At 41.7% G+C, this 27200-nt stretch overlaps 1 protein-coding gene across 5 annotated transcripts in view; it reads right to left on the bottom strand.

The window, feature by feature from the left end:
* IL1RAPL2 (interleukin 1 receptor accessory protein like 2) overlaps positions 1 to 27200 on the bottom strand; it is a 337388-nt gene that overhangs the window by 14603 nt on the left and 295585 nt on the right. For all 5 annotated transcript variants that reach the window (XM_077185966.1, XM_054641407.2, XM_077185965.1 and 2 more), the window contains 3 exons: positions 12154 to 12283; positions 5929 to 6074; positions 598 to 741 (listed from right to left, as the gene is read on the bottom strand). In XM_077185966.1, the coding sequence (XP_077042081.1) occupies positions 598 to 741; positions 5929 to 6074; positions 12154 to 12283 (420 nt within the window). The remainder of the gene's footprint in view (positions 1 to 597; positions 742 to 5928; positions 6075 to 12153; positions 12284 to 27200) is intronic.

The following is a 27200-nucleotide window of genomic DNA, read 5'->3' as shown; positions in this document are numbered from 1 at the left end:
TCAAGCAGAATATATGCTAGTGAGAGGGGAGGTGGGGAAAGAAAAACAGAAAAGTTTTTCTTTAAAATAAAAAACAGTCTATTTTATTCCTAAAGATACACCCCAGGCAAGTTGCACATTCCCACCAAGTTGTTTACAGTCTCCCAATGAGCTGAGGTAACCTCATAGCAATCACCTCTCACTGTTCAGAGGAGGTCACTGGAAGCCTGGTGGCAATTCAATGAAAATGCTTCATGAAGAACACCTGGTGAAAGGCTGCTCAGATTTACAGTGTGGACCTCAGGAGAGGGGACCCTGGGCACATGTGGCACTGGACACATGAATGTGAAGAGTTCACAAATGACATGTGAGCCTCTGTAGCAGACTCATGAACAATTTTCCTGGCTCCCTTTTGCTCGTGGCAGAGCCCAGTGACATTTCTGTGGAAAGACTCATTGATCTTAGGGGGCTTTGGGAGCAAGTCTTAGGGCTTTACACTGTTGGGTGTTTAGTAGTTTAAACCAGCAGCAGGTGTCTTAGGATTCATTTCAATCTCACCACTTTGGGTCTCTGAAATATCTCCATTGCATATATTGAGTTTCCTGTGCAACTGCTTACCATCAGCTGCTTCATCTCCTCCAAAGTTCTGTCTGTAGAACAGCATTAACTCTATGTTGTAGCACTTATAGATGGTCACGAGCAAAATAAGCAGAAGAAGGATGGCTCCCAGTCCTCCAGCAAGTTCTATTTTGTAGATCAAATCTAAAATTAGCAAGGAAAGGCAAAAAGGTTATGATCTTTACAAGCTATATTTTCTCTAATCCACTATACAATTCCACATAAAATTGTGCAGCTTCCAATTACAACCACCACAACATTAAAAATTCCTAATAATTTTGTCCATTGCCTATTACTTAATTTTACTCATTTACTCCATCTACTGCTCATCTGAAATAACCATCTGAAATCCAGAATGCATTTGAGGCTACACACGTAAATCTCCTACACAGGAACTATGCAGTGATTTTACACAGAGCAGTAACCATCTTTTAATGAGCTGGTGGAGTTTGAAACATCTGCACTGGGAGAGTGCATCAAATGCTGTACTCAGCATGTGAGGACAGATTGGGCAGGATCTGGTCCCTTCCCTCCAAATTAGACAGCTTTGGTTTCCTATTTGTGAAGCCTGAGGACAAGCTGATGTGAGCTGCCAAGCCAGGGCTTCAGCTGGACCACTGGAAAATGAGTTGGGCTTGCAGGAAGCCCAAGATAACACAAGAAGCCAGGAGCACACATCAGGCTGCAAAGAGCCACTTTGTTTGGCATGGCTGCTAACAGGGCTCTCACATATTTGAAGAGCTCACATTATAATTTAATGGGACCTAGTGTTAGCTAAAATTTTCTACTCAGATGCTTTTGTAGGAAACATCACAAGAAGTCAAAGAACTTCACAAATGCACCCAGACACAATGATCCATCTTTTACAGCTGGGGAACCAGGCTTGGAAAAGAGAAGCAGCACATTCAAGGTCATTCAGCAAACCAATGACAAAATGGGATAAACCCCTTGGATACCAGTCCCGAGCTCCATCTGATGCAAGGCACTAACTTGAACAGCATTGCTCTTTATCCTGAAATGTCCTCTGAAAGTAATATTGCTCCTAACACCACCTGGCATATTACTTAGCCATAAAAGACAGAGGATGACAATTTGACTCTCACAGCCTGTATTGGTTCAGATAAGATGTCATGAAGATATTTGCTGCTGTGACAAACACAGTGAGAAGTTGCCAAACTCACACAGCTGGGACAAAGTTCTTGTGATATTTATTGTTCTAAAACTTAGGTCAGAAAAAATTACTCATATGTCATTTGTGTCACTTTCAAGATAAAAAGGAAATTAGCTGCATATCTTTGGGGGTTATTTTTGCCTCACCATGCCTTCTATTTCAATAATTAACATCAGATGTCAAGCTATTCCCAGTTTACAGTATCTCTGATGTCTGTCTGGCAAGAAATCATGGACTAATAGATGGAAAAACTCTATTATAATAGCTACTTAATCTCTCTGAGAACTCAGGGAATTCATGGGACTTTTACTACACTGCATGATAAAGCCTGCATCCTCTGGGGGATAAATCTAGGCAAATGGAGAACAGAGTTGGTTAAAATCCCTTTTGAAGGGATTTTATTTTTTTAATTGTACTGAATCTTTTTTGCTAGGAAATGGAGATGATGGCACAACTGCCAGCTTGGAAGGAAAGAAAATGCTGAGCCTTGCAGCCCTCTTGCAGCTCTCTTGCAGGAGCACAGAGTCTTGCCCACTTTGGTGGGGGGAATAGCAGGGTATTAAGCAAACCACAAAATCCAGCTCTAAAGGCAAAATTGATCAGTTTTTGCAGGTCCAGTATTTGTCCTTCTGCCCTATGAACTCTCCTAGAGTACAGACATAAGGACTCCAGAAGAGTCCTTATGGAAAAAGGGGCTTTCCTTATGGGAAAAGCTGAGTCTTTTGAGGTCTCCTTATTTCCATTCCGAAGTGGAGGCAATGAGAAAAACCCAGGATGTTCAATTTTCTTGCCTACTCTACTTAGCTATGGCATCTGATTAATTCCTTCCTCCTCAAGTGGTCCTCACTGAGATAAATAAGGAAGCAGCATATCCAACACTAAAGAAAAGAAAGTTGAATCTGCTCTCTGTGCTATAATAGTGAATTAAAAATAGAAAATAATAATATTGATAGTTTCTAATGTAAAATAACGTAGAAGGACCTTGCCACAATATATTATACATATTTCAGAGGATTGTGGTCTTTAAAATAGCAAAAGTCTCATAAATATCCAATAAGTGAGAGACAACTACATTTTAAAAGTTCCTCATAATTTAGCAATGCATCAGTTTCAAACCCATGCCCCCTAAAACTAGTTCCTTGCATGTCTTAATTAAAGGCAGCTTCCTTTAAAAAATCATGAGAAAAAGTCATCATAATATTTACTTTTATCTCAATTCACTGCTTCTTGCCACTAAAAGCATGGTCTGACTTTATTCTGCGGTTTCTGACAAGTTATTTATCTTTCAGAACAGTTATATTATAGACTATGTAGACTTCAGACACTAAATTCTGGACTGTTTTCAAACCCTTTTGAAGGGAATCCTGAACTATTCCCACAACTAAGGGACAACTGGGTGTATATGGTATTTCCATGTTATTTGAGCACCAAATATGCTAGGACAGCATGGAGAAAAAATAAATAAAAGCAAACCCAACCCAGGATAGTCCAGAACTTATTTCTGAACTGCTTGAAAGCAAGTAACAATGTGGTCTTGAATTAAGTCAGTAAAGAAGAATGTGACAGCAGACAGTTTTGTTCAGGTCTTAGGAGCATGTCTGACTCTGCCTTTGCATTGGTGGCTTTGGGTTTGAAACTTGATTTGGTTCTTTTTCAGGTGAAAATCCCAAACAATAAAAATAATCCTAAATGATGGCACATGCTCTGGTGCTACACTGGAGCTGTGCAAAAAGCCACTCCTGTATTCCCCTGAAGGTTAGAGGGGACTGTACCACTAATACATCAAAATAATTTAATATATTTTCCCTGAAACATGTGAACAGGAATTTTTCTTTTTTTTTTTTTTTTTTTTCAAAGCAAATTACGAGCTAAAAATAACCATCTGATGTCAAAACAAGAACCCTAGAAAATCTTATACAACATCTACAACTTAGGTTTTGGGTTTTTTCCTGTTTTTTATCCAAGCCAGAAAATAACCCTGAACAGAGGGCAGGTCTGAAGACAAAACAGAGCTACAAGTGCCTCTTGTCATACATGGATAATGCAGCTCTTAACAGGTAAGACTTTGGAGGGAGGAGGATTTCTCTGACTGAGAGATCTGTGCTGCAGCACATTGCAATAGAAATCCCTTCTTTGACATGCACAAAGGATGCTGGTCAACAGTTTCTGCAAGTCCTGCCCTAAATCTTGTCCCAGCTCAGTAAATACAGTAGTATTTCCTGACTCATGAATATCTACAGTAAAATCTAAGCTGGAGAAAGTTAGGATAAGAAGCAATTAAATCAAGTTGCAGAAAGGAAAAGTTTGGTCAAGTATTTGTGAGAACTTAATAAATAACAAAGAGGACAATAGGACAGGCAGTCAAAGGACACAGTAAAATACAGTGGTTATTTTAAATGACACTTTAATAGCCTGAAAATCAACTACTGAGAGTGCCTGAGGGGAATATAAGTTTTCTACAGCCACAGTGCAGAGAGAAATGAAATAGTAGCTGCAAAGTGATCCTTTCCACCTCCAAATTCTGTATTCAGCAGTGCTTCTTCCATAATTCCAGCAGAGCTCTGAAATATCTGCATTTTTTTGTTATAAATAAACCGAGCTTGTTATTCTACTATATGCACACAGCAGAACATTCACCAGTGCCAACAGAGATATACTTACTATCAGTTGTATATTTATGAAGTTCAGTGGAAGGAAAGTTAGAATGCTTTTTGCATTAGACCCTAATCCTTCATCATGTTGACCAGATTCCTTAATTAAAGCTGTGACAACCTATCAGTTTAGATCACAGAATTGTAGAATTGTTTTGGTTGGAAAACACCTCCCAGATGATTGAGTCCAACCATTAGACCAGCACTGCTGAGCCCACCACTAAACCATGCCCACGAGGGCCACATCTGCATGGCTCTCAAATCCCTTCAGGGATGGTGACTCCAGCATCCCCAGTTCCTGGCAGCTTTCCAGCCCCTCTGGCCCAGCCTGGAGCCTGTTGTGACCCAAGAGCAGGACCAAGCACTTGGCCTTGCGGAACCTCACACACCTCAGCCCATGGACCCAGCCAGTCCAGATCCCTCTGCAGAGCCCTCCTGTGTGGAAGTTTGTAGTAGATAGCAGAATGATCTGCTAGATCAACATTCCTTTATTCCAACTTTGCCACAGTGAAAGCACACAAAGCACTGCAGCAGCCCTTTCAGATTTGCCTCATGAAAACAATTTTTCTTCTCCTGTTTTGGCAAAATAATTTACATCCAGGAGTGATGGCAGAGGTCTGGATAATGTATCAACTCTTTAGTCAACCTCCTGTGCTGAAGTTCTGTGGTTTCACATAACAGCTTTGCCCCAAGAGTGGAACCTTCCTTTGCTTTCCCAACAATTACTATTCTTACAGCTTTTATGTTTCCTAATACACTGTATCTCAGAGAGATCAGCATCCAATCTAAATGTCAGCCCACTTATGAATAGGAGAGCTGATTGAACAAACAACAGAAGAACTGCCATGGGACACTGTTACACTCCCTTGATAGTGACTTTTTCAAACACAGAGCACAGCAGCACATTTTAAATTTGGCACATTCAGATCCCAACGGTTTCCTTTCTGTTGTAGGTAATTTGTCAGTAGTGCTGCTCTCCATTCAGAGCAGTATCAAGCGAGACAACCATGATGGGGTAACTCTCCATGTATTTGTAGCTCCCATTGCATGTTTTGATTCCTGATGCTGTTAGAAATCAAAATGCATGAAGACAGCTTAAAGCTTTCAATTTAAAACACAAAGCCAGGAAGTGGAGAAACATAAGAACATCTGACCTCACTGCCAGGGCACCTGTTCTAAGAAATTTAAGTTTTAGCTGGCCTAGTTAGTCAGTTCTGGGTCAAATTCATAGGTTGTTTAGTCCAAAATACTTCCCCTGATTAATGGTGCCTTATGGATGACTCTATTCCAGGCAAGTGCATCACCTGCAAGGCCAATTTTCTAGACACCGAAGAACAACCCATGATTTTTTTCCCCACAAATGGTAAACTGAAGCTGCACACAAGCACACTTCAGCTCCAAGCAGGCACACAGGAGTCCAGCCTGGCTCAGAGAGGTCAGCAGACCTCTGACTGATGAGTTGCTGCTGAGGCAGGTGAGGTCACAGATAACTAAGAAAGAGAGAATTACCTTTCTTGCGCAGAAGAACGCTGGCGTGTCTCCGTCCATTTCTGTTCTCCACATGACACGTGTAGTTAGCCAGGTCTGCCTCCTCTACAGCATCAAAGATCAATGTCAACTCAACTTCTTTTTCTCCAAGATGTTCTCTGAGGAGTCTGGAAGGAAGGATACAGCCTTTGCTTTAACTGAATTAATATGGATGGCAGATTCCCCAAAGCACTATCATTTCTCAGCATAAGACAATGTTCCCTGCCCTCCTTCACTCCTGGGGAAAGGAGACTCATGTTGCCTGAAAGAGCCTTCCCAGAGGCATTTTCCATAACCACCAGAAGGCTTTTTCTCCAGCCATGTCTAGTGAGGAGCTGAACCAAGTGCAGTGGCCATGAGCACAGTGGTTATGTGTGGTTTGTTTCTTGGTTTCATCAGAATTAAATTCTAAAAACAATGCTTCTTTTAAAAGAAGTGACAAATATCCATTTTCCAGAAGTGGGATGTCCTACTAAGCAATCAGTGAACAAATTACAGGGCAATTTAAAGGCTGGCTATTGTAATACATTTTAATTCAGTGTGGAAAACCAACAGAAGGAGCTGTGCTACTCCTTGGAATTTTCCTCTATTTTCTGGGGTAGATCCTGACTTTTAAGGGGAACAGTGTCAAGAACAAGAGCTCCCTCCTCCTTTGAGAGGAAAGAGGAGATGTGCAAAATCCCCACAAATGCAATAAAAGTTCTAGCAGACTTCCAGGCCAGAGGTACAGCCTTTTCATGTCATTGTTCTCATGTGAGCATTAAAAAGAATGCAAAGTAAATGCACCCTTTCTGCTGCTGACATTAAGTCTAAAAATACAATACCCTATTCTCTCAAAAGACTTATCACTTGCTCAAGAAAAAGTTGCTGCACCTTTGAACAGAGCAATGCAACGTCAAGTAAAATCCACCAGATAAATTTGATCCTGGTTTGTGTAATGCTGCACAAGAAGGTAAACAGAAAATGTGGGGTGCCCTCAGAGTCACCTGTGAAATCACCACTGCACGTGGTACTTCAATGAGTCTGTTCTCTGAAAAGACTGCACAGCACTGTGAGGTAAAGGCAGAAATAAAACTCAGGGTCACCAAAAAAGAAATATTTTCTCCGGAGACTGAAAGGAGGAAAGTGGATGGGAAGTAATGAACCAGAGTGTTGCCTGCTCTGGATGGAAACTCTGCTGGAGACAATCACATTTTTCAGTAATAGCAAACCCCAAACTTCTCTTTTATAAACCAAAGACATTGTGTGTGCACACGTTTCCTTATGTACATGATTTCACATGACATCCATGGAACTCCAAACACACTGAAAACAAATCTAAAGAGAAGTATGAGGGCATTGCACTAGACAATCAAAAATGCAGGCCTGACTGCTACAAACACATCCCTGCAGTAACTCAGAAGAGGCACCAGAGCATCCACAACAATTCAGCCTCTTTCACTGTGGCAGCATAACTTGCAAAAAAGCAAGTGGAAAAACATTAGTTTAAAAACAAGGGGTGTGTGTGTGTGTGTGTTGAATTTGGAAACTTGGATTGCATTTTTTTTTTCCCCCAAATTCATTCTTATTGATTATGCTTCTTTTTTCTTTTCTTTTTTTTTCCTTTTTTTTAAAATTCTGGTCCAGAGTCCAAGTGGTGAAATACTGGAAGAAAGGTTGAATTTGCACAATTTCTGGCCAGAAAAAATCCTCCTCTGAAAGCCTGGTCTGTTTGGATACTCAGCCTAAATCACTGGGAGTGAGGTAAATCAATTCTCATTTACCTATTATTCTGCTATATCTATATAAAGACTCAGGAAAGCCACTCTGCTGGTAAACAGTATGCCCAACAACTTTTGGTCTACCAATCATGCTGCAAGGAACAATATAATCATTAACAGAGAAGATATCTGGGAAACTAATCTGGAGCATTCTGCAAATGTTCAGATTTTCTTGTTTACTGTACTCAGGATATTTTACACAGAAGAAAAATGGAGACACATAACAGTTAAGATAAAAGAAACTGTTATTTTTATCTATATCTAAACTACATGTATGTAAGATAAAATAATTGACCCATAACCTAAATTTAAATAATACATAATCAGCTAAAGAGGAGTTTTCATAAAAAAAAAAAAAAATCCAATATATTTGGACTGACAACTTTTTTTTTACATATCTTCTAATAGCAATTTTTAGCAAGGGAAATCTATAGAGTGGGATCTATCATGAAAATGCTGAAAAACATTTAAGCATTATGCTAGCAGCAAAGTGTAGAAAGCTCTTAGTTAAACCTTTCAGTCCTGATTTTTCATTTTTCTTCCTTTTTTCTTTTAACATCACTCTACACTTACATTATTGCCACAGAAATGCACAGTTGGTCACCTGCATTTTTTAAATACACACGCAGCCCTTAATTAATTGCATTGATTAATTAATTGTTGTTGTTGGTTCAGAGAACATGGAGCACAATACAATATCAACAAGTAAGACCTTAAAGGTGCAACAGCATTTGGAGCACACCCAGAAGATGAAGCTCTGTCCCTATCTGAGGTGGGGGAAGCTTCACCAGCATCACTGTCAACACATGCCAGCTCTCACAAGTTGAGGAAACAATAACTCATTCTTTCTGGGTTGCTGAACAAACTGTAAGAGTAATTACAACATTTAATGCATAGCTAAATCAATGGTGCTTAACAAACTCACAACAAACAGGATGGAAAGAGAGAAATGAAAGGTGGGTGATGTAAAAACAATACTCAGTGCCTTCTTTTTCTTCAGGCTGAAGCATTTTATTTGATCTGAGACAAAACATTTTGTCTAGTGAATAATTTTTAGGTAAGAATATGAATTTTAAAAAGGAAGTGTCATTACAGAATAGAGATGCTTTCTTTGAAAATTATGCAATGGCTTGGATTTTTCAAATCCTTGTTCATATTTTCCCAGTGCTTGTATGCACTAAGTTGAATCTGAATTTAAAACACTTTTATTTGAGACCATATTTCCCCAATATTTTCAGTCTTTGTATGAGCACAGATAACAAGGCCATAAGAAAGCTTCACTTGTGTCTCTCTGCAAGACAGAGGCATTAATTGCAAACCTTTAATAAGCTACATGAGAGTTGTGATTAGAAAAAAAAAGTTCATTCTTTATAAAGCTGAGGATCTCAACTGGGAACAGGGTTATGAATCTACTCCCCTCCTTCTGTTCCTTAACAACAGGCTGCAGATGAAAGGAGAGTTCTGTGTGTACACAAGCACCTCTCCAAAGCAAAGTCGTTCAGCTGGCAGCATGACAGTGACCTCCCCTCTCTCTTTCCTGCCTTGTGTTTCTTGTTCTGTGCCCTGAATTTTTCTGCTTGAGGAGTGTAAGCTTTTCAGGAGAGAGCTGTTGCTTCCATGCTTCTCTGCCCAGTACCCAGCACATCAGCTATGGGAGTTGTGCCTCCTGCCCCCAGCACCCCCTCCTAACAGAAAACAGCATCCTTATCTTGTCTGAGCATGTCATAACCATCTGTTGGCTTCTGTGGGTAATAAATCAATCAGAAGAAATAAGGCTGCCATTCAAAATGTCTCCAGTCACTTCTTTTCATGCCCCTAGGATGAGTTAAACTATTTCTACTTTAAAAATGGACAAGAGAGACAAAACAAGGACAAACATACATTACAAGATGAGCATTATAACTATTCTGCAGTGTTACCTGTTGAAGAATAACCAAAACTAAAAAAGTAACTCATAGGTGTCTGAGAGAGCAACATTTATGTCTGAAAATACTTTGCCATGGCAGAGAGCTGGTGTTGAAATTTGCTGTGGGCTGCTGGGATAATTAGGTACAACTGACAACTCTGAAGACATGCTTAAAGACTCTGATTCCTTCTTTAATAACTCTGGTTCAATTTATATGACATTTTTCATTACTGCTGTAAAAAACCCACCTGGCAAGCAAAGTCTCTTCCACACATGTCTAACACCTGGGGATTTTAATTCAAGGGAAGACAAGGGGGCAGCTCAGACAGGGTGGCATTGTCTCCAAGTCCTGCAATACTTTGAGTTACTTTTTATCATGAAAATTTGTAAAAAGGTCTAATAAATACTGAGAAGCCCAGAGTGACATAAATATTACTCTTGGTGAAGTGTTCTTACCAAAACCCAGCTGCATGGACTGGATTTGAATAGGAATGCTCAGGTTACATGCATCCTTATTTTAGTGCTTTCATGACAGCACAGTGAGTGTTAACTCTGCACACTGGGGATGGGTGGTTTGTGCTCCCACACATCACTTGCAAACCTGGGCTCTCATCATACACAGAAAATTGAGCAACACAATGGATGGGCACAGCCCAGGGTAAGGACAGCACCATCAATTCAGAGTGCTACTAAATTTGTGAACTAATTCAAGATAGGGGATGCAGAGTTGAAATGTACCAAAGAACCAAGCCATGGAGTATCTTGTTCTGGTTGTAAGGATTCTGTACTACTCTTAGCTTCTCAAAATGAAATGTCTTGGTAACAACATAGAAAAGCAAACTGATTAAGAAGACATCTAACCAGCAAGGTCACCATGGCTCATCAAATTGGAAACACACATGACAATTTTTAAATACATCAATAAATATATCTGGGTGGAAGATGTGGGCTGCCTCAGGGCACTGACAGAATAATTAGTGCTGCTTAGCTCCCCTGAAGCAGCATACCTGTAATGGAACACAAAAACAAGAGCTGTTACAGGCAAAAAATCATTTGCAAAAAGTTACCAGTTCAGTTACCATAGCTACTTCTAAATAAAAAAAGGGATGGACTGGGGCACTGCTGGTAATGATGCAGTGTGTTTTGGAAAATGCTGTTTCAAATGCTGGCAGTGATCACAGGAGATTAGGTAGGTGATAAGTAGCTTTGCTGAAGAGAAGACTCAATGAATTGTGCAGGGTCTGTAAACTGAGTCAAAGCATTTTAGCGGAATGAGAAAAGAGACTTGTGATAAATTAGTTTGAAACATGAATGTGCAACGAGATGGCACAACAAAGGACAAGTAACAGCCTTTTCAAACTCAGTTTCACTCATAAATGTACATAAAGGAAAAGTTTTGAACTGTGCTAAAGCTAGAACACTCTTTAAATACAAACCTCAAATTGTCTTGATGCAGGGGAAGAACAGGACCAAAATCACTCTGTTCATATATATACACACCAGAGAGAGCACAATGCCATTAAGTGCTGATTACTTACACTGGCAGAAGTTTCCAATAATTGCTTTTTGTGGTCAGAAGCACAAAAGAGGATTGTACAATGGCAATATAAGATAAATTTAATCTGTGTGCAATTAAGTATATCTTAACAACTCGTGGCTAAGTGGTTGAACTTCACATTATTGATCAAGTAATAAAGCAAAGGGACCTCTCTCCCCTTGAACTCCCAAAATCACCTTTACAAGCAACAAAAAATTCAGACACGAGATTAAAAAATGTGCACTGGTAAGTGAAAAGACCTTGGCTTTCTTTATAATCCATATTCATTGTATCATAATCTATATTCATTGTATCTATAGGAGCTGGGACCCCCTTGCCCATAGTATAACCATAACTTAGTCTTTGCTTAAAAACAATTATCAGGTAATTATTAAGGAGGAGAGTAAGGTGCAAATTCCATGGAAGTTCATGGGGATACAAGTGTGTTTTCTTTACAACTTACATCAAGTGATAACCAGCACCTAAGAAAAAGCCCAGAACAACCTGGATATTGGACACAGCCACTCCTTCCTCTCCCTTACGTGTTAAACCTGGAGGAACAAACGCTGATTCTTGAAGGCTCAGGTTAAGGCACACTGAGAGCTGGATCAAATACACAAAACACATTCAGGAGAAAAGAAAAAGTGTGGTGGCTTTGACAGGAGACCATTTGTCTTCAAGATTAACAGTGGTGCTGGAATGGATGTCATCTTGCCAAGGCAGGTCCCACGGGATGCCTGCAGTGGACAGCACCAATCCCACACAAGGCTAAAATCAAACCCCAGAACACTCAGGAGAAGCTTCAGCTTCCAACCATCAGGGGAATTTGGTAACAGATTTTCAGGCACAAGTTACTCTGTCTTTAGGGAGCAACTCACACAGCCCTGGCTCCAAGTCATCCATCACTCTTTAGACAGAAAATGATTTTCACTTTCAATTAAAAACTTGTCAACCCAACAGGCCTGTGGGACAGTATCTTTAATAGTAAATAATTCAAAAAGTACCTGACTTCGCCTTCTCTAATGTGACCTTCTAATTCTTCTATGAATTTTTCCCCTTTCATCCAGTAGATCATGGGGCCTGATTCACCACTGAATCCAAAGAAAGCTTTGCAGGCCACAGTCAGTGGATTTCCTGAGGACAAAAGGAAGAGAGAAGATTAGAAACTTTGTCGTAGCTACTAGTAAGAAAATTATTGTAAGAAATATCAACACCTAAGATAAACCTCTTTACAAAAAAACTGGAGGAGGAAAAAAAAAAGAAACAATAGCTATAAACCATGTGAAAAAGAATGATGTTGATTTGCATCTTCAGGAAATATGTGTAAAATGAAACTCTGAGGTTATCCATCCAATTTTTTTCTGAGAAAAATAGTACATGAACAATGAGAAGGTATGGAAATGATGGCAACATAAGGTGACACCTGACTTGTTGTTAAAAAGAAAGAGGTGACTTCCCTGTCAGACACCTTGGATCTCTACCAGGTTGAGAGATTTGTCCCTAAAAGGCAGGTAAATCACTGAATGACTGCTCCTTACCCATGCATTAAAAGACAGAGGAATAATTCCTTCCTTGGTGAGCTGCTCAGAGAGCTTTTAAAGATTCCCAAGAAATACATGATGCCAGTCAGCCCAACACTGATGTTACTGTCAACAGGCTTTTGGCGAAGGACCAAACTTCAAAGCATTATTCAAGCAATAGAGTAAAGAACTCTTCCTTTCTCCTCTTAAAGATACTTCCAAAAAATAAAAAGAAAAGAAAACTTGGAAATTATTCAAATTTCTTTTCTCCTCAAAAATTCAGCATTTAACTGGGTTTTGGTCTGGCTACAGATTTAACTGTTCTAGGTAGCCCAGAACTGTGCTTACACTGGCAGGACAGGTGATTGTCTTCCTGCAGAAGACAATAGAAAAGAAAACAGAAAACAAAACCACAAAAACAAACAAAAAAAAAAAAAACAACCCCAGAAAAACCTCCAACAAGTCAGGAAATTTGGAAGAACCATTCCCTTGACATGCACATACAGCTGCTGCACTCACTTTTCTTTGCCTATTTTACTTCACATAGGTGCTCCAGGTTATGTAGCAGGTGTAGAATCAGCAGCTTAGCTGGGAGAACAGACCTCATCTAATGTCAGTGGAGACTCCTGCTGAATCTTTCAAGGCTTTGAGCAAGCATGGAAAGCCTAAATAATGAATTTTACTGTATTTGAAAGAAGTGTTTTACTATGCCAGGTATTCTCCATGTTAGCAGGAGACTCTCCTGACTGAAATAGAACAGGCCTACCCTTTTCCAGGAGGGGCTGACCATTTGGAGCACACCACTTGGTTGAGCATGGGTTAATGGTTTCCCATGATTGACTTACTGTGCCTTAATCATTCACCTCTTGTCTGCCCAGGAGTGCAAACTGGCTGTGTGCACACTCAGAGCATATCAGAGCTGTGTGTTAAAGTGCCTTTGCCTAAACCCCCATAGAGCTGAGTCAACTACTTGCACTTGTCTATCTATTATTTCAGTGCCCAATTTAAGACATGTCTAAAGAGTCTGATTAGTCAGGAAGCACAGCACTCCCAGCCATGGAAAATCAGCCGCCTTTAAATTGTTTCCAAGTCAAGATCCAAAATTACAACTCCTTTGAAACATTAGGATACAGCAAGAAAAGATTTAAAGGCTGCACTTGAGTCTCTGTTTCTCAAATAGCAAAAGACAAAAATGGAAAATGTTTATCCTGAAAATGTTTGCCAGACTCTTTCATTATCTCCATATTCATGATGAACTCTGGGACCACAGCTGGCCCCTGAACAGTGGAGATGCTGGCAGATTACACAACTAGACCAGACATACAAGAGAAGAAGGGTGGATATTCAGTTATCTGCACATCCCACAACACTGACAACCATCAGAAAAAGTTCCAACTTCAGTATGTGATGAAGAGTCAGAAACACTCCTAGGCAGACATTTAATGCCACTACAAGCTCGCCCAGCCCTGTGAGGTGCTGTGTGTCCTCCATGGGTAGAGGGGACAACTGGAGCCTCTGGCTGTATCCACCTCACCTTTTCCCAACATGCTGAACGCCTGCATGGTGTGAGGTCTTTTTGTGCTGCTTGCCTTGGAGTCACGATACACATCTTTTAAATACCACTTGGTGATTCCTAGCATGTGGCTGCTCAGTCCATGCTTGATATTAATGGAAAAAGACATTGTAGCAATGTGAAAAAGAAAAGGGATAGACAAGGCCTATCAGCATTGACAGATATTTGCCCTTTTCCTGGCACACCATGCTGGACATTAAGTGTTACAGGCAAAATATCTTACAGAATGTACTTTTCCTCAAACCAGCAGATGTTTACCTAAAAAACAAGCCCTGAGAAATGAAAATATTCCAAGGAGAGTCTAAGATTTCTATACATGCAGAGTCAATACCCTGAGGTAATAATGTCTGGTTTGAAGAAATATGAAGTTTTCTACACAGATAGGAAAACTTAAAAACCCCAGATGTTGGTAGACAGCTTCTGTAATAAACAAACTCAATATAAAGCATCAGGAACTTTACCATGACAACCTGCATGCTCTGAATGTGCCTGGACAGATCTATTTCCTAGCTTTGCCACCAGGGAAACTAGCAAAATAAACTAATACCATGAACAGGAAAATCTGGAATGAGTTTGTATTCCCAGCACAAAGTTTGGTACCAGCAACACCTGAAAAATCCCATAGTTCATCTCATCTGCAAACCCATCACTGATCAGAGGGTGGCATAAACAACTTTTTCTCATGGAACAACTAATTTTTATCTCAGTAGCAGAATGATGCAGGTCTGGGTTGACCTGATCTGTCCTGGAGTGGAAAGAACTCAGGGCTCAATGATACTTCAAGGGCCCATCCAAATGCAAACTCTCACCTGCAGTTCTGACACTCCTCAAGCTGGTAAGGACCCCTCACTCCTCTATAGCTTCTGAAATAACTTCTGGTTTATAACTCTCATCACTCCTTTTCCTCTGGAAGGGGGACACCATCAGAAAGGTAACCCTGACTTCCCTGAAGAACCCCTTCATCTCCCAAAATAAGCCTCCATATGGAAAATAAGGGAGATTTCTCCTCTCCTGCTCTATCACCACACAGCCACAGCAAGGACCTGTCACTGCTGGTTTTCAGGGAACTCCAGCCATTCCCACCCAGAAAGAAACATGGCATGTTTCATTACATTCTCCCCCAAATACTGCAATAATAAAAATGAGGCTGAAGTCTGTGGTCCCTAAATGTATCCTTCAATATATGGAGAAATAGGCACTGAGCATTGACAGGGCCCCTTTGCAGGTCCTGTTTTCAGGGCTGGCTTCAAGCCATGCAATATTAGGAACTGGCAGGAACCAGCAATTCATCTTGTGTAAGGCCCAAACTTTTGCACATCATTACTGCTATTCTGCACGACCTTCACTAGTTCCACTACTAATTGGTCTTATTAAGAAATATTCCCCTTGCATCATTTAATTAACAACATCAAAATTCCTGGAATGAATAGTATCCTAAAAGTTTTCCATTTACAGATGGATTCTGTTTAGATCAGACAGACATTTCAGATGCCTTTTTACTTAATAAAATAATTAGCTGAGGAACAGAGAAAGTTATTTGTGAATTTCTAATGAATCAACAGTTAAGAGAGTGTTTGAAGAAACAAGGAAAGAAAGTAAAAAGGCTTGTTTGCAGACATCACTGTCTTCTGCTTTGCTGGGGTCACCTAGATGCAGTAAAGGACCAGGTTCAGCAGAAGTCTCTGTTTTAGCTTTTCTCCCTACCTTGTCAATCAAGCAGGCTTGTTACAAACTCCCAGCTGATAAGACACAACCACTGGCAGTAAAAAAATTTATTGCTAAATCTTATTTACAATTTTCACCTGTCCATTTTCACAGTCAATCTGTGTGAACTCTACCATACATTCAAGCAACTTCTTTTCTGGCAAAGAGAATTCTACAGAAATGCAATTATTCAAGCAGAAGAGCTGCCTGGTGGTGGTAGGAGTACTGGCTAATGATGGAGAAGGGTCTGCAAAAGAATTTAGCCAGGAATGGTTTGAATGTGCTTAATGCAGGGCCAGCATGCTTTGACAGAGAATCACAAATTCTTCAGCACAGTTTCTCTTGAATGAGACATGCTTCAAGTAGAAAGTAAATTAAACTTAAAATACCTAAAAGTTGTTCTGTCTTTTAAAAACTTAAATGCCAAGGCTGGATGACTGATCAGCATGGAGAGCAAAGGCTCTTCACATCTGGCTTATGCCATGGCATTTTTTCTGGAGTTTTGTTTTTTTTTTTTTTTTTTTTTTTTTTTTTTTTTTTGTTTTTTTTTGTTTTTTTTTTTTTTTGTTTTTAATGTAGATGGATAGTTTGTTCTTTTTCACTTGTTTTGCACAGGCAGGTGTATTTTGTAGCTTTGAAGCCCACATCAGAGAATTTGCTTCTAGCAAATCAGACCTTGACTCACAGAGCACACCATCTCAGAGCAACCCCAGCAAGCACCCAAAGTCTCTGTGAATCCCTGGGTGCTGTTTTTTTCCTATGTTTTGAAATATGAATTAGTTTTCCTTTTCTCTTGCATTATTGTGCCACATAAAATACTGCTCTCAACAAGCCTGAGCTGAAGCAGATGAGCCTTCCCAACTAGTGGCAGAATTGACTGAAAATGCCAAAGGTCTTCCTTTGGGCTAAGAAATACCAAAAATCAGACCTGCACACGTTGCTAGCTGGATTTACATCTTCCACTCCAACAGGGTGCTAATCCACTGCTTTCATCCACTGCAGAGCCCTGCCACACGTGGGAAGGCAGATGAGAGTGCAGTGCTGCCACCAGAGGGTCATTCCAACACTCCAAGCCCCTCTTATGGATGTATTTGCATACTGAGCTCCTCTCTGATAATGGTGCTCGTGTCTCTGTCCCTGTAAGACTAGGAGAGAGCTCTGAGTGCTGCCAAAGGAGCAGCTTCCCACTCCACACATGCAGATGTTTTACAGGCACTTCATGGGCTTTGTTTCTTTCATTTGCTGAGACAGAGGACAGGAAAGGCAGGTTACTTATCACTTCTCAGTAAGTGAATTCTGCAGGCTGTCTGCAAGCTGACTTTCCAGGCTGTGAGGTTTGCAAGGCAAATCACCATGTCACTGACAAGAACATTATTGTTCTAATATGCTTTACAAGTGCTAGAAAGTGGCCAAAGAGCAGCAGAGTGATTTAAATTTCCCAGGCAAGGCAAGGCTGGGTTGTATACAACCCTGAAGTAAAGAACACATTTCCTTTTCCTTCAGAAGGACATCCTGGATAAGAAGATATGGGAGACAGAGCTTATGCCTGCAATTTATCCACAAAACAAATGCCAGGGGCAACACAGACCTTGACTCATGAAAAACAATCTCTGTGTGTGGTTGTTCTGTGCAGCTAGCAGAGAGTGCCAATTGTCTCCAAGTGCTTTGCAATGACATCCTCTGAACTGCTCTCCTGTGCTGGGAGTGACAGCAGAGCCAGCAGCAGATGGAGGGGCTGCAGCCTGTAGGATTTGCAGGGAACCCCATGGCATGGAGAGGACTCCATCCTACCAGAAGGTTAATTAATTACTTTATTATACTATATTATTCATTATAATATTACACTATGTTACATTACATCTAAACTGAATCTGCCAAGCACTCAACTGCTCACACTGCACAGAACCTCGTGGCTGTCAGCCCACAGTCCCAACACACACACAGCTGATAGGCCAAGGAAACAAAACAGCATCACTCTGGGTAAACAATTTCTATATTGCATTCTACTTTTGCACAAACACAGGCACAGCTAATAAGAATTGTTTTTCCTTTTTCTGAGGTTCAGAGAATGTGAATCACAGAAATATTCTTGGGAAGAATTGTGCTTTGCTTTTCTCTGTGAAGAGAAATGTGGCAACACCAGCCCAGCCCAAACCATGGCCCCGGCCCTGAGCTGCTGCTGGCATGTGAGGGTGCCCACACAAGGTCACTCCTGCAATAGAGGCCAGCCCTGTGGCTCAGCTGCTGAGCACAAAACCTCTGTCCAGGGCTCACCCCTGTCCTAGAGCAGTCAGGGGTATTTGGCAGGGGCAGCTGAGGCTGTGCTTGGGCTTTGCTTGTGTCAGCCAGCACAGCTGATCCCATTTCTCATCCCCTCCCAGTACAGACCTGCAGTACCACTCACACATCAGGGGCTTCAGCCTCTGCTCCTCTCATCTGCTAAGGTGGCACTGGAATTCTTCACAGATTTACCCATGACCGAATTTAGGCTAACCTCCACAAAAACCACAGACACATGATTCCTTATTTTCCCCATGCCATATCCCAGCATCACTTGATCAGAGTTTCCATGCTGTGATTTCTTCAACAAAATCAATAAAGACAGTGCTAATTACTGTACCTGGGCTTCTCTTCCCTCCTCTTTTACCTGGATATTCAGAATACAGGCCTAGCTGTGTGCTAAACCATGTTATCCCATTTAGACAAAAGCCTTATGAAGTTCAGTGACTAGTTAGAGAATTACTGGATCCAGTGAAAATAAGACATACTCAAACCAAATTATTTTCCCTCATGAAAAAAACATAATTACTGGAAATTCTATAATATTTCAAAATTCTATTCCAGCAGCCAGCAGATTCATGACTGGATATGAGCCTTCCAAACATTTGCATAATTAAAGCTCAGCCAGGAATTAATGAACTGAAAGCATTTTAAAGAAAATTAAGAAACCTGCTTCGGATAGTGATAATAATTTTCTTAATAAGATAAATTTATAGTGAAATCAAATCTAACTAGCCTCCAGACATTCATTTCATAATAGTTTAAGAGCATTTGAAAGCACACCCATATAATATATATTTTATTAGATTGAGTCTCCAGGTTTTTAGAAGAAGCCTAAAAGAAGACTAAAGGAGGTGCTCTTCCCCTAAGCAAGGCCTTGTGCTATGAGCTGCACATGCAGCCACTACAGTAATATTCTGACAGCTGTAATGATGTGTTGGAAAAATAAATGGCTGCAGCACATAACTTAGAGTTAGCTGGCTCTTCACTCAAAGAAGAACTTTTTGACAAAGGCAAGTCTTTGGCAATAAAAAAAAAAAAGAGATGGGCGAAAACTTGATGAGAAAAATGCAAGAGATCTTTAGGTCTTTTTTTTGTCCTCTGTAGTTTACGATCTTAATTTTAACTTTCTTTCTTGCTTTGCTCTTATTTCTTATGCCCTGAGACATCAGAAAACACATAGCCATGAGATATTTGTGCTTTTCTGTCTCACTCAAGTGAGCAAATAGCACATATAAAAAGTAGGATAAAAATAACACTAACAGCAAGCAGAACTCCAAACATGAAACAAAGCAACTAAGCCTCTAGACAGTTTGTTGCCAAGAACACAAGTCAATGCATTTGCTGTCATTCCATACAGCTCCAACTGTTGCCAATTTAAATCACACAATCACAACCCACTGCAAGAGCTGCTTGTAGGCTTGGCTATTGACTGTAGCTCCCACAGAGAGAGAAAAACAAAACAAAAAACACACACAAGGCTGAAATGTTGCTGATAAAAATTTATCAGATGTTCCAAAAATGAATCAATCAAATCAAGATCACCTAGAGCAGCTTTCTTAAAAAAAAATAACATCCAGAAAATCATCGCAACTACTACCTCTCCCTCCTCACCCCCAAAAAAATTTAACCTCACCTAAATCCTGTAAAATCCTTTATCCCATTTTCAGAACTGCCTTGGGGTCAGAATTTAAAATCTTAGTCATTGAAAGCTCAGGTGTAACTGAAAGTCAAGGATTTTAGCTTTTCAGTTATGCACCTGCAATGAAGACAGATGCTTAGTGGGATTTCCAGAAGCAGCTTGACAGCTGCCTTGTGCTGGCTTTAACTTGTGCTCAGTCCTTCTGAAAATCTCATTTCTGTGCATTTTGAGGCACAGGAACATTATTTATGAGAAAAGCCCTGCAGTACTTGGAAAATGTCCCCCTGCTGCTGGGGTTGCAAGGGCTGTGGCAGCCCCATGGCAGCAGAGCAGTGACATCCAGAATAAGGTGAACTGAGGTACTTGCTCAGGAAACTGAAATGTAACACAAGAATGACCATAGAAAATTCAATTCAGGGGCAAGCTGGAGTGTTGGAAACTCCTCAAGCTAGCAAGAGGCAGCAATGTGAAGGTTAGGATCCCCTCTAGCCACAGCAGATTGATGTGAGGAGACAGGAGCATCTCTTTGTGGTCCATCTCTTTGTAGCTCAAAGACAGAGTTGGCTGTGCCTCCTTATCACTGTGGGACAGCAATCTAAGGAAGCAAGTGTTCTCTGAATAATTCCTGCTCTTCTCTCAGAGCAGTGGGAGAAATGATGGCTGTGATGGCATGAGGCCATGCCTGGGCCAGAGAGAGATGATTTGTTCCCTTATTCTGGAGAAAGTAGCTTTGATTTTGTAGAGTCCAAGAGCCTCCGAATGTCCCTCCCCCCATCCTGCCCACAGTGATGTTTGGATATAAGGCACTATCTTAGGAGCTCAGAGCAAGATCTTAAAAAAGCCATCCTGAGAGAAAAGCTTTGCTCTTCTTTATTGCTTATCTCTTTTCTTAGCTGTGCTAGAGCCAAGAAGGAAATTAAGCTGCTCCCAGCAAGGTCTAATGTGAAACCTTGGCCACTTCAGCATCAAGATTGTTATTTGAGCTTTTGTTCTAGTGCCAGAAACCTTTACATGGCCTTCACCTCTGCATTAACTAGAGAAGGTTACAGGCTTCATCTTCTCTCCCCTGGCAAAGCTCCTGCTAGCCCTCAAAAGGACCCAGGTAATTGTGATTGTCTGGAAGTGTGATGGTCCAATTGCACACAGATGGGCAGGAGCCAGAGCAAAGGTCTGGCCTTCAGAGATGTGCATCTGCCACCCCCAGAGCACTGAATAAAGCTGTGCCTGCAGCTGCCAACAAGCTGAGGCAAGCCCTGTCCCCAACACCCTGACAATGTTTCTTTTAAGGATTTTTAAAGGGATGCTGCATGTGCTCTCAAAAGCTCATGTAGCAATACCAAATAGAGACAAATACAACAGAAGAAACCTGCTGTAGTCCAGAATGTATTTTCAAATTCAGGAAAGATGTTATTTCTCCAGCACAGGGTGACAAGAACATGGCAGTGCTTTGCTGTTATTTCCCACTCCAGCACCCAGGGGAATACTGGCAGAGGGTTCCCAGAGCAGGGTGATACCTGGGAAGAGTTGATAGCTGCCCTGAGGGGGCTGTTGCTCTTTGAAGTCACAGAGGTTTTTCTCCAGGTCTTCTGCTGACTCTGCTGAGTATTAGAGACAGAAAAGGCTGAGTAAAATTTTCTTTCTGTTTGGATAATTGTCTTCTGTGCTGCCTTGTTGAGAATGAATATGTCTGAGTTAATTTCTTTTATTTCTGTGTCAAAACCATACCTCCTTCCTTAGCTGATTCATTCTTATTTGGGCTGGGGCTCAGAAAAATATAATAACTTACATTTGTCAGGAATCATCTTGACTGAATGCTCCTCCCCTCAGCCCTTAACTCCAGAGTCAGCCCTCCTACAGCCTGAATCTCCAACACTACATCTGTGTTGACTCAGGAATGGACAGAAAGCTTCTCTTGGGTATGGTTTGTGTACTTTGGCATTTCACTGAAGGCCTCTTAATATTTTGCCTTATACACTACAGCTGCTCCATTTCAGTCCAGTATTTCTCAGAAAGCATTCCCTCCTCGAGTTGTGCAGGTTTCAGGCAAGAGCCTGAAAGCAGCACTCCTTTGGGAAGGTTAGGACAGATCTGTGCTCTGTGCTATCTATACTTGTGTCATTTCCCATTTCCCACAAAGGACAAGCTCACAGCTGAGCCCAGAGAATGAGCACAGACCCCTGCAGAACACTGTACTTAGAAAACCAGGATCCCTGGGGGAGTTATCAGCTAAACAGACCCAATAACCCTCACTATTCCCAAGTGCCACACAAATGAGCTACACAGACACTCCCACTCTGCTTCAATCCCTCTAATTAAACCCTCTTTAAAAGTCAGCTCCACACAGAAACACAGCTCTGTTTGCAAACAAGTTGAGGTTTTCCTTTTTTTTCCAGTGAGTTGCTGATTGTTTCTGATTTTCCCAACAGACAGAAAATACATTAATTACTTGCTATATTGACTCCTGTAGTACTAGTTTTTCAGCCCTATTAGATTTACTGACCCCTACCAATTTTCTGCTCGAGCTGTTGACCTTCTCAGGGAGCTCTTGTTCCCAGCCACAGAAAGGTAGAGCTCAGCTGCCTTTCTTACCCCTGAGCAATGATTAGTGAAACACCCAGCTGTGAGAATAAAAGGGACACGTTGTGGCCTCCCTAAATCCCAGGAGGGCTGCTTGCACTGTCCCCCTGGCACTGTGCCTGCCCTGCCTGAAACAGCATTGCCATTCCAAGGCTGCCACAGTGGAGGTCCTTGCCTGTGCCTCACCAAAATAGTCTCCAGCTCAGGGTCAACAGTGCAAAGGGCAGTGCTAGTGAGGGCCACACTCCTCCAAAGAGGCTGGCAGGGGATTGTTGCTCTTCAGCTGCTGTCACCTTTGACAAGGAAGAAGAATCTGCCCCACATGCCAGTGGAACAGCAAACCCATGGCTGGCAGTGAATTTGCTCTGAGCTGGGCTTGCAGGGGAAGACACAGCCAGGGGAACCCCATCATTGCTGCCTGGCAAGATTAGCCATGCCATGGCAGCAGCCTGCTTGTCCCTGCTGTCACAGGCTTGGAGCACAGCATGGGGTAGTGGATGGCCTTTGGTGGTTCAGCCACCCTCTCCTGCCTCCCCTCTTCACAGCCCATGGACCCTGGGCCACCTGTGCTGCCACCACGCTGGACAGGCACTCAAGCTAACACATATTTTATAATGGGTTAAAAAAATTCAGCCCTTCTGTGCACAACCCCTGCTGAAGTGGGCCTGCCCCACCAGGAGAAGGGCCTCAAGCAGCCTTGCCCCCTGACACTGCCTGCCCTACTTTGGTGGTTGGCTTTAGATGCACAAGAGAGGAGATGTGACAGGCAGTTTATGGGAGATCCTGATTGCTGGCACCCTGCACTTTGCTTTTGTCATGTCAAGTCATCTGCAAGCTGCTCAGAGCCTCTGTGATGGTGCTCTTTGCTTGCTCACATGGAAATGAAGTGAAAGCCAGGCTGACATGCATGACTGTGCAGAGAAGCAAACACAGAGCCTGAGCAGCCCTTCCACCAGATCTGAGTCTGAGCCTCACCAGTGCCTGGGGAGAGTCTGCTTCAAAGAAAGAAAGTTCACTTTGGACAACATGAAGACAAGGTTCATGGAATCTCAAACCCAAAAGCAATCAAAGCTGTGGGACTTGACCAACAGAAAGCTGCTGCCTGCCCTGCTTTTGTCTATGCTTTCCCTTCCTCTGTTCCTGGCCACCCTGAGGCACTTCACAGGTAACAAGTCACCACCCTGATGGTCACTTGCCTTTAGTGTGAGCCAGCTTGGTTCATAGGGAAACCTGAGTGTCTGACAGAGTGTGAACAGGACTTAACTGCTGGGCCAGCAGCTTTGCCAGGGGCTGGTGGGCTGTATCAGGGACTGTAGAAACCTGGTGGTGTGTATCCATCCATCCATCCATCCATCCATCCATCCATCCATCCATCCATCATCCATCATCCATCCATCCATCCATCCATCCATCCATCCATCCATCCATCCATCCATCCATCCCCAGACTCTCCCTCTGTCTCTCCCCTCATCTACCCCTCTCTAAAGGGAAGGTGACTTTTTTGCACAGTTGTTCCAATACATCCCTCAGTCTATGAAATATGAGCTGGGGTAACTGAGAGAAACACCAGAAGCACAAGGATACTATGAATCATTCTAAAGCATGATGTGACCCATTTCAGCTCAATCAGAACTATCTTAACCCCTCCCCAGCCCCACAATATTTTAATTTTCAATACACTAGATCTCTAGAAAAGTCTAGTTTTTCAGTGATGGCAAAGTACTCTCTCAATAAAATGAAAATATATCTTTACTCCCAAGCAGAAAAATACACTGTCTGTACTTTGGGACCACAGTTGAACAGAAAGGAAGAGAGCCTTATGGAGACAAGTTCACACAATAAAGCTTTTGGTTGCAAACAGACTTTGAATGGTAAGATCTCAAAAACGTGATCCCTCTTTCAGTGACTTAATTTCACATAAAAACCTGAGTAGTGAGACCTGCTGTGTTCCCAGGTGACAGATGGAACCACTGTGAGTCAGATTAGCAGCTTACTTCCCGTGCACAGACACAGAGGTGTAGTCAGCAGCTGATATTGGGTCCCTCCCAAATGAAAATGTGCTCACATGTCTCCAACTTGAAAAAGAGGATAATAAAAATCTCCCAAAGAGACTCCTTTAAAATAGAAGTTATTCAATTTTCTTTTGTTTTACACCAGATGTGCTCCAGACGTGTGAACTCAACCTCTAAAGATTCTCCTGCCTACTACAGTCTCTTCTTCTAACTACTCATCAAAGCACAGCAGGTAAAAATTTCCCTCCTCCACATCACTAGTCACCAATACAACCTTATCATTTCAATTTCTCACACCTCTTCTTTCCCCCTGCCCTGTATCACTGCAAAGTCTCATCTCTACAGATTACTGCCATTGGCTACTAATGTTGAACAAAGTGTTCCAAATTTCAAACACAATGAAAAGAAAAATCAGTAGCACAAGAAAGAGAAAATTAACCATGGAAACCACTCTCCCAGGGCTGGCCAGGTTCTTTAGGTTCAACACCTGAATCTGCTGCTTTACAGAAGCACGGACTCACCTGCTGCTGCTATTCTTCATTTCCTCCAGAGTTTGTTACACTGAACAATCTGTTTCCAAACACAGGAAAAGCACTGGGGCAGGTGCCAACCTGAGCCTCCTCACCCTCCTGAACAGCACAAAAGTGTGGTTTTGCCCCCACCATCTTCCTCAGGCTTACCTATAGGCACATCTCCACACCCTGCCAGGAGGCCAGCTCATGTTTTACAATAAGCAATGAGGAGGAGACATGAATCATCCCTCAATCCTCTGTCACAGGCACACAAGAGGCACCTCTCTCCTCTGTTCTTGCTGGAATTCCAGCAAGCTGTTCTCATAGCAGGTTTTCACTTTAAAAAGCAATTTGTCAGTACAAGTGATGCTTAAATTTTAAAAGGTAGTGACTAGTGCTGGGATTCAGAATCTCTGTCCTGACTCAGGCAGACCAAATCAGGCCACTGCCTCTTTGGAGTGAGGGTTGGTAGCCAAAACTCCATTTTGCTCTGATTGCTGGTATTTAAAATTTTAGTGTGTTAAAAATGGCATCTCAGGATGTCACTCTACAGACATGGCCTGTGTTTGAAGGCACTTCTGAGAGCACCAAAGCACACAAGGCCTGGATCCTGCCTACAGCCATTTGGCAGAGAAGGAACACAAAAGCAAGCAGGTTTTCTTTTGGGACAGAGTCTCTACCTGATGTTTTTTACAGCCAGAAGGCTGCTCCTTACCACTCATCCATGCAGGAAAGCAAAGAAGGGGAAAGCTATGGGCTTTGCTTCAAAGACAGGAGCAATTGTCTGGTTCCATTGTACCACAGACTTAGGTCTTAGAAGAAGTCTTAGAAATCTGCAGGAGTCTACCCCATAGCATGTGTCTCTCTAAGCCAGTATGATTTAGGCTGAAAACTGAATTTCTCTCCTGCTATTTAATTCTGTGTGGTTTTACTAACAACAAGGAGTTCACTTGTCTAATGCTGGTTTGCTCCTCTGATTGCTGCACTGGGCTCTCTGCTGGGATCAGAGATTTTTTGGGCTAGAACAGGTCATAAAGACCATCTCTCCCTACCCCTGCCCATAAAGGTGTTGTTACTGACCCTTACCCTGTGCCCATTACCCAGTGCTTTGATGAGAGTGCATTTGGAAAGAGGCTGAGTGTCTGGAAATCTGGAATGGCAAATGGTCTGGGATCTCTGATCCACTGCTCAGAAAAGCTCTGGTGTAACACTGAAGGCACAAAGAGAGCAGAGGGTTCCCTCTGCAGCCACCTCCTCTTCTGTGGGCTGCTTGATAGCCTTGTGCATCCCTTTGCACCACAGCAGAAACCTGCACCTCATGTTCAGAAGCTTGCAAGTAACATATCTATGCCAGCCTCCCTGGGGCTTGTAGATTTTTTTAGTGCTGGTTATTTGTACATTGAATTTTTTAAAGAAGGAAAAAGAACACAGATTAATAGGGTGAGCAAATGGAAACCTTCTACCTTATTTTATATGCTCCTGGAGAAAATACTTATGCGACAAAGTATTTTTAAAGTAGCAGTTAGGAAGGTATAAGCTACCTGCAGTGCCTATAGTATATCAAGTCTATCTACTATATCTACTATATATACCATATAGTATATATAGTGTATATAGGGATTATATAAAGTATATACATTTACTATATATAGTAAATGTATTTTGGAAGGTAATTACAGCTACATACTCAGACATCTAATATCAAATGACCCTGTCCAGTTCCCAAGAGAGATTTGTAAATCTGGCAAATCTCAGCAGAGCTGGAAGGCCCTGATCAAGAGAAAACATCATGGTGACAGGAAGGCTTCTGTCAGGATCAATTTACTTTGGCAAAATGTATTTAAGAAGCATTGTAGAAAATATTATCCTGTTATATAGATAGCTCTGGCTATGCCAGAGAGCCTTTTGCATATACTTCCCCCAAGGCAGGAAGGGTTTATGACTGCTTTGTCCTCAGTAAAATAAAATTGCAGTCAACATTCTTCTCTCCTTTAGCATCCCCCCCATTCTGCACACTGCCCCTAATCCACCTTAAAATAAAACTTTGGCAGAGTCATCTATCACTATGAATATAAGAGCAGATATTTCATGAAACTTAAAAAAAGTAATATCCATATTCTTTGCCCAAACATAAAGCATGATAGATATGGATTGGTTGCCATTTTTTATGAATCTGCTTAGAGCCCCAGTGGATATAAATTACGGTTAAGGGCAAACTACAAGTTCTACAT

Source organism: Agelaius phoeniceus, chromosome 14 (assembly GCF_051311805.1).
Source record: "Agelaius phoeniceus isolate bAgePho1 chromosome 14, bAgePho1.hap1, whole genome shotgun sequence".
Lineage (NCBI taxonomy): Eukaryota > Metazoa > Chordata > Aves > Passeriformes > Icteridae > Agelaius > Agelaius phoeniceus.
Note: the sequence above shows the minus strand (reverse complement) of the source record. Positions and strands in the feature narration are given on the sequence as shown.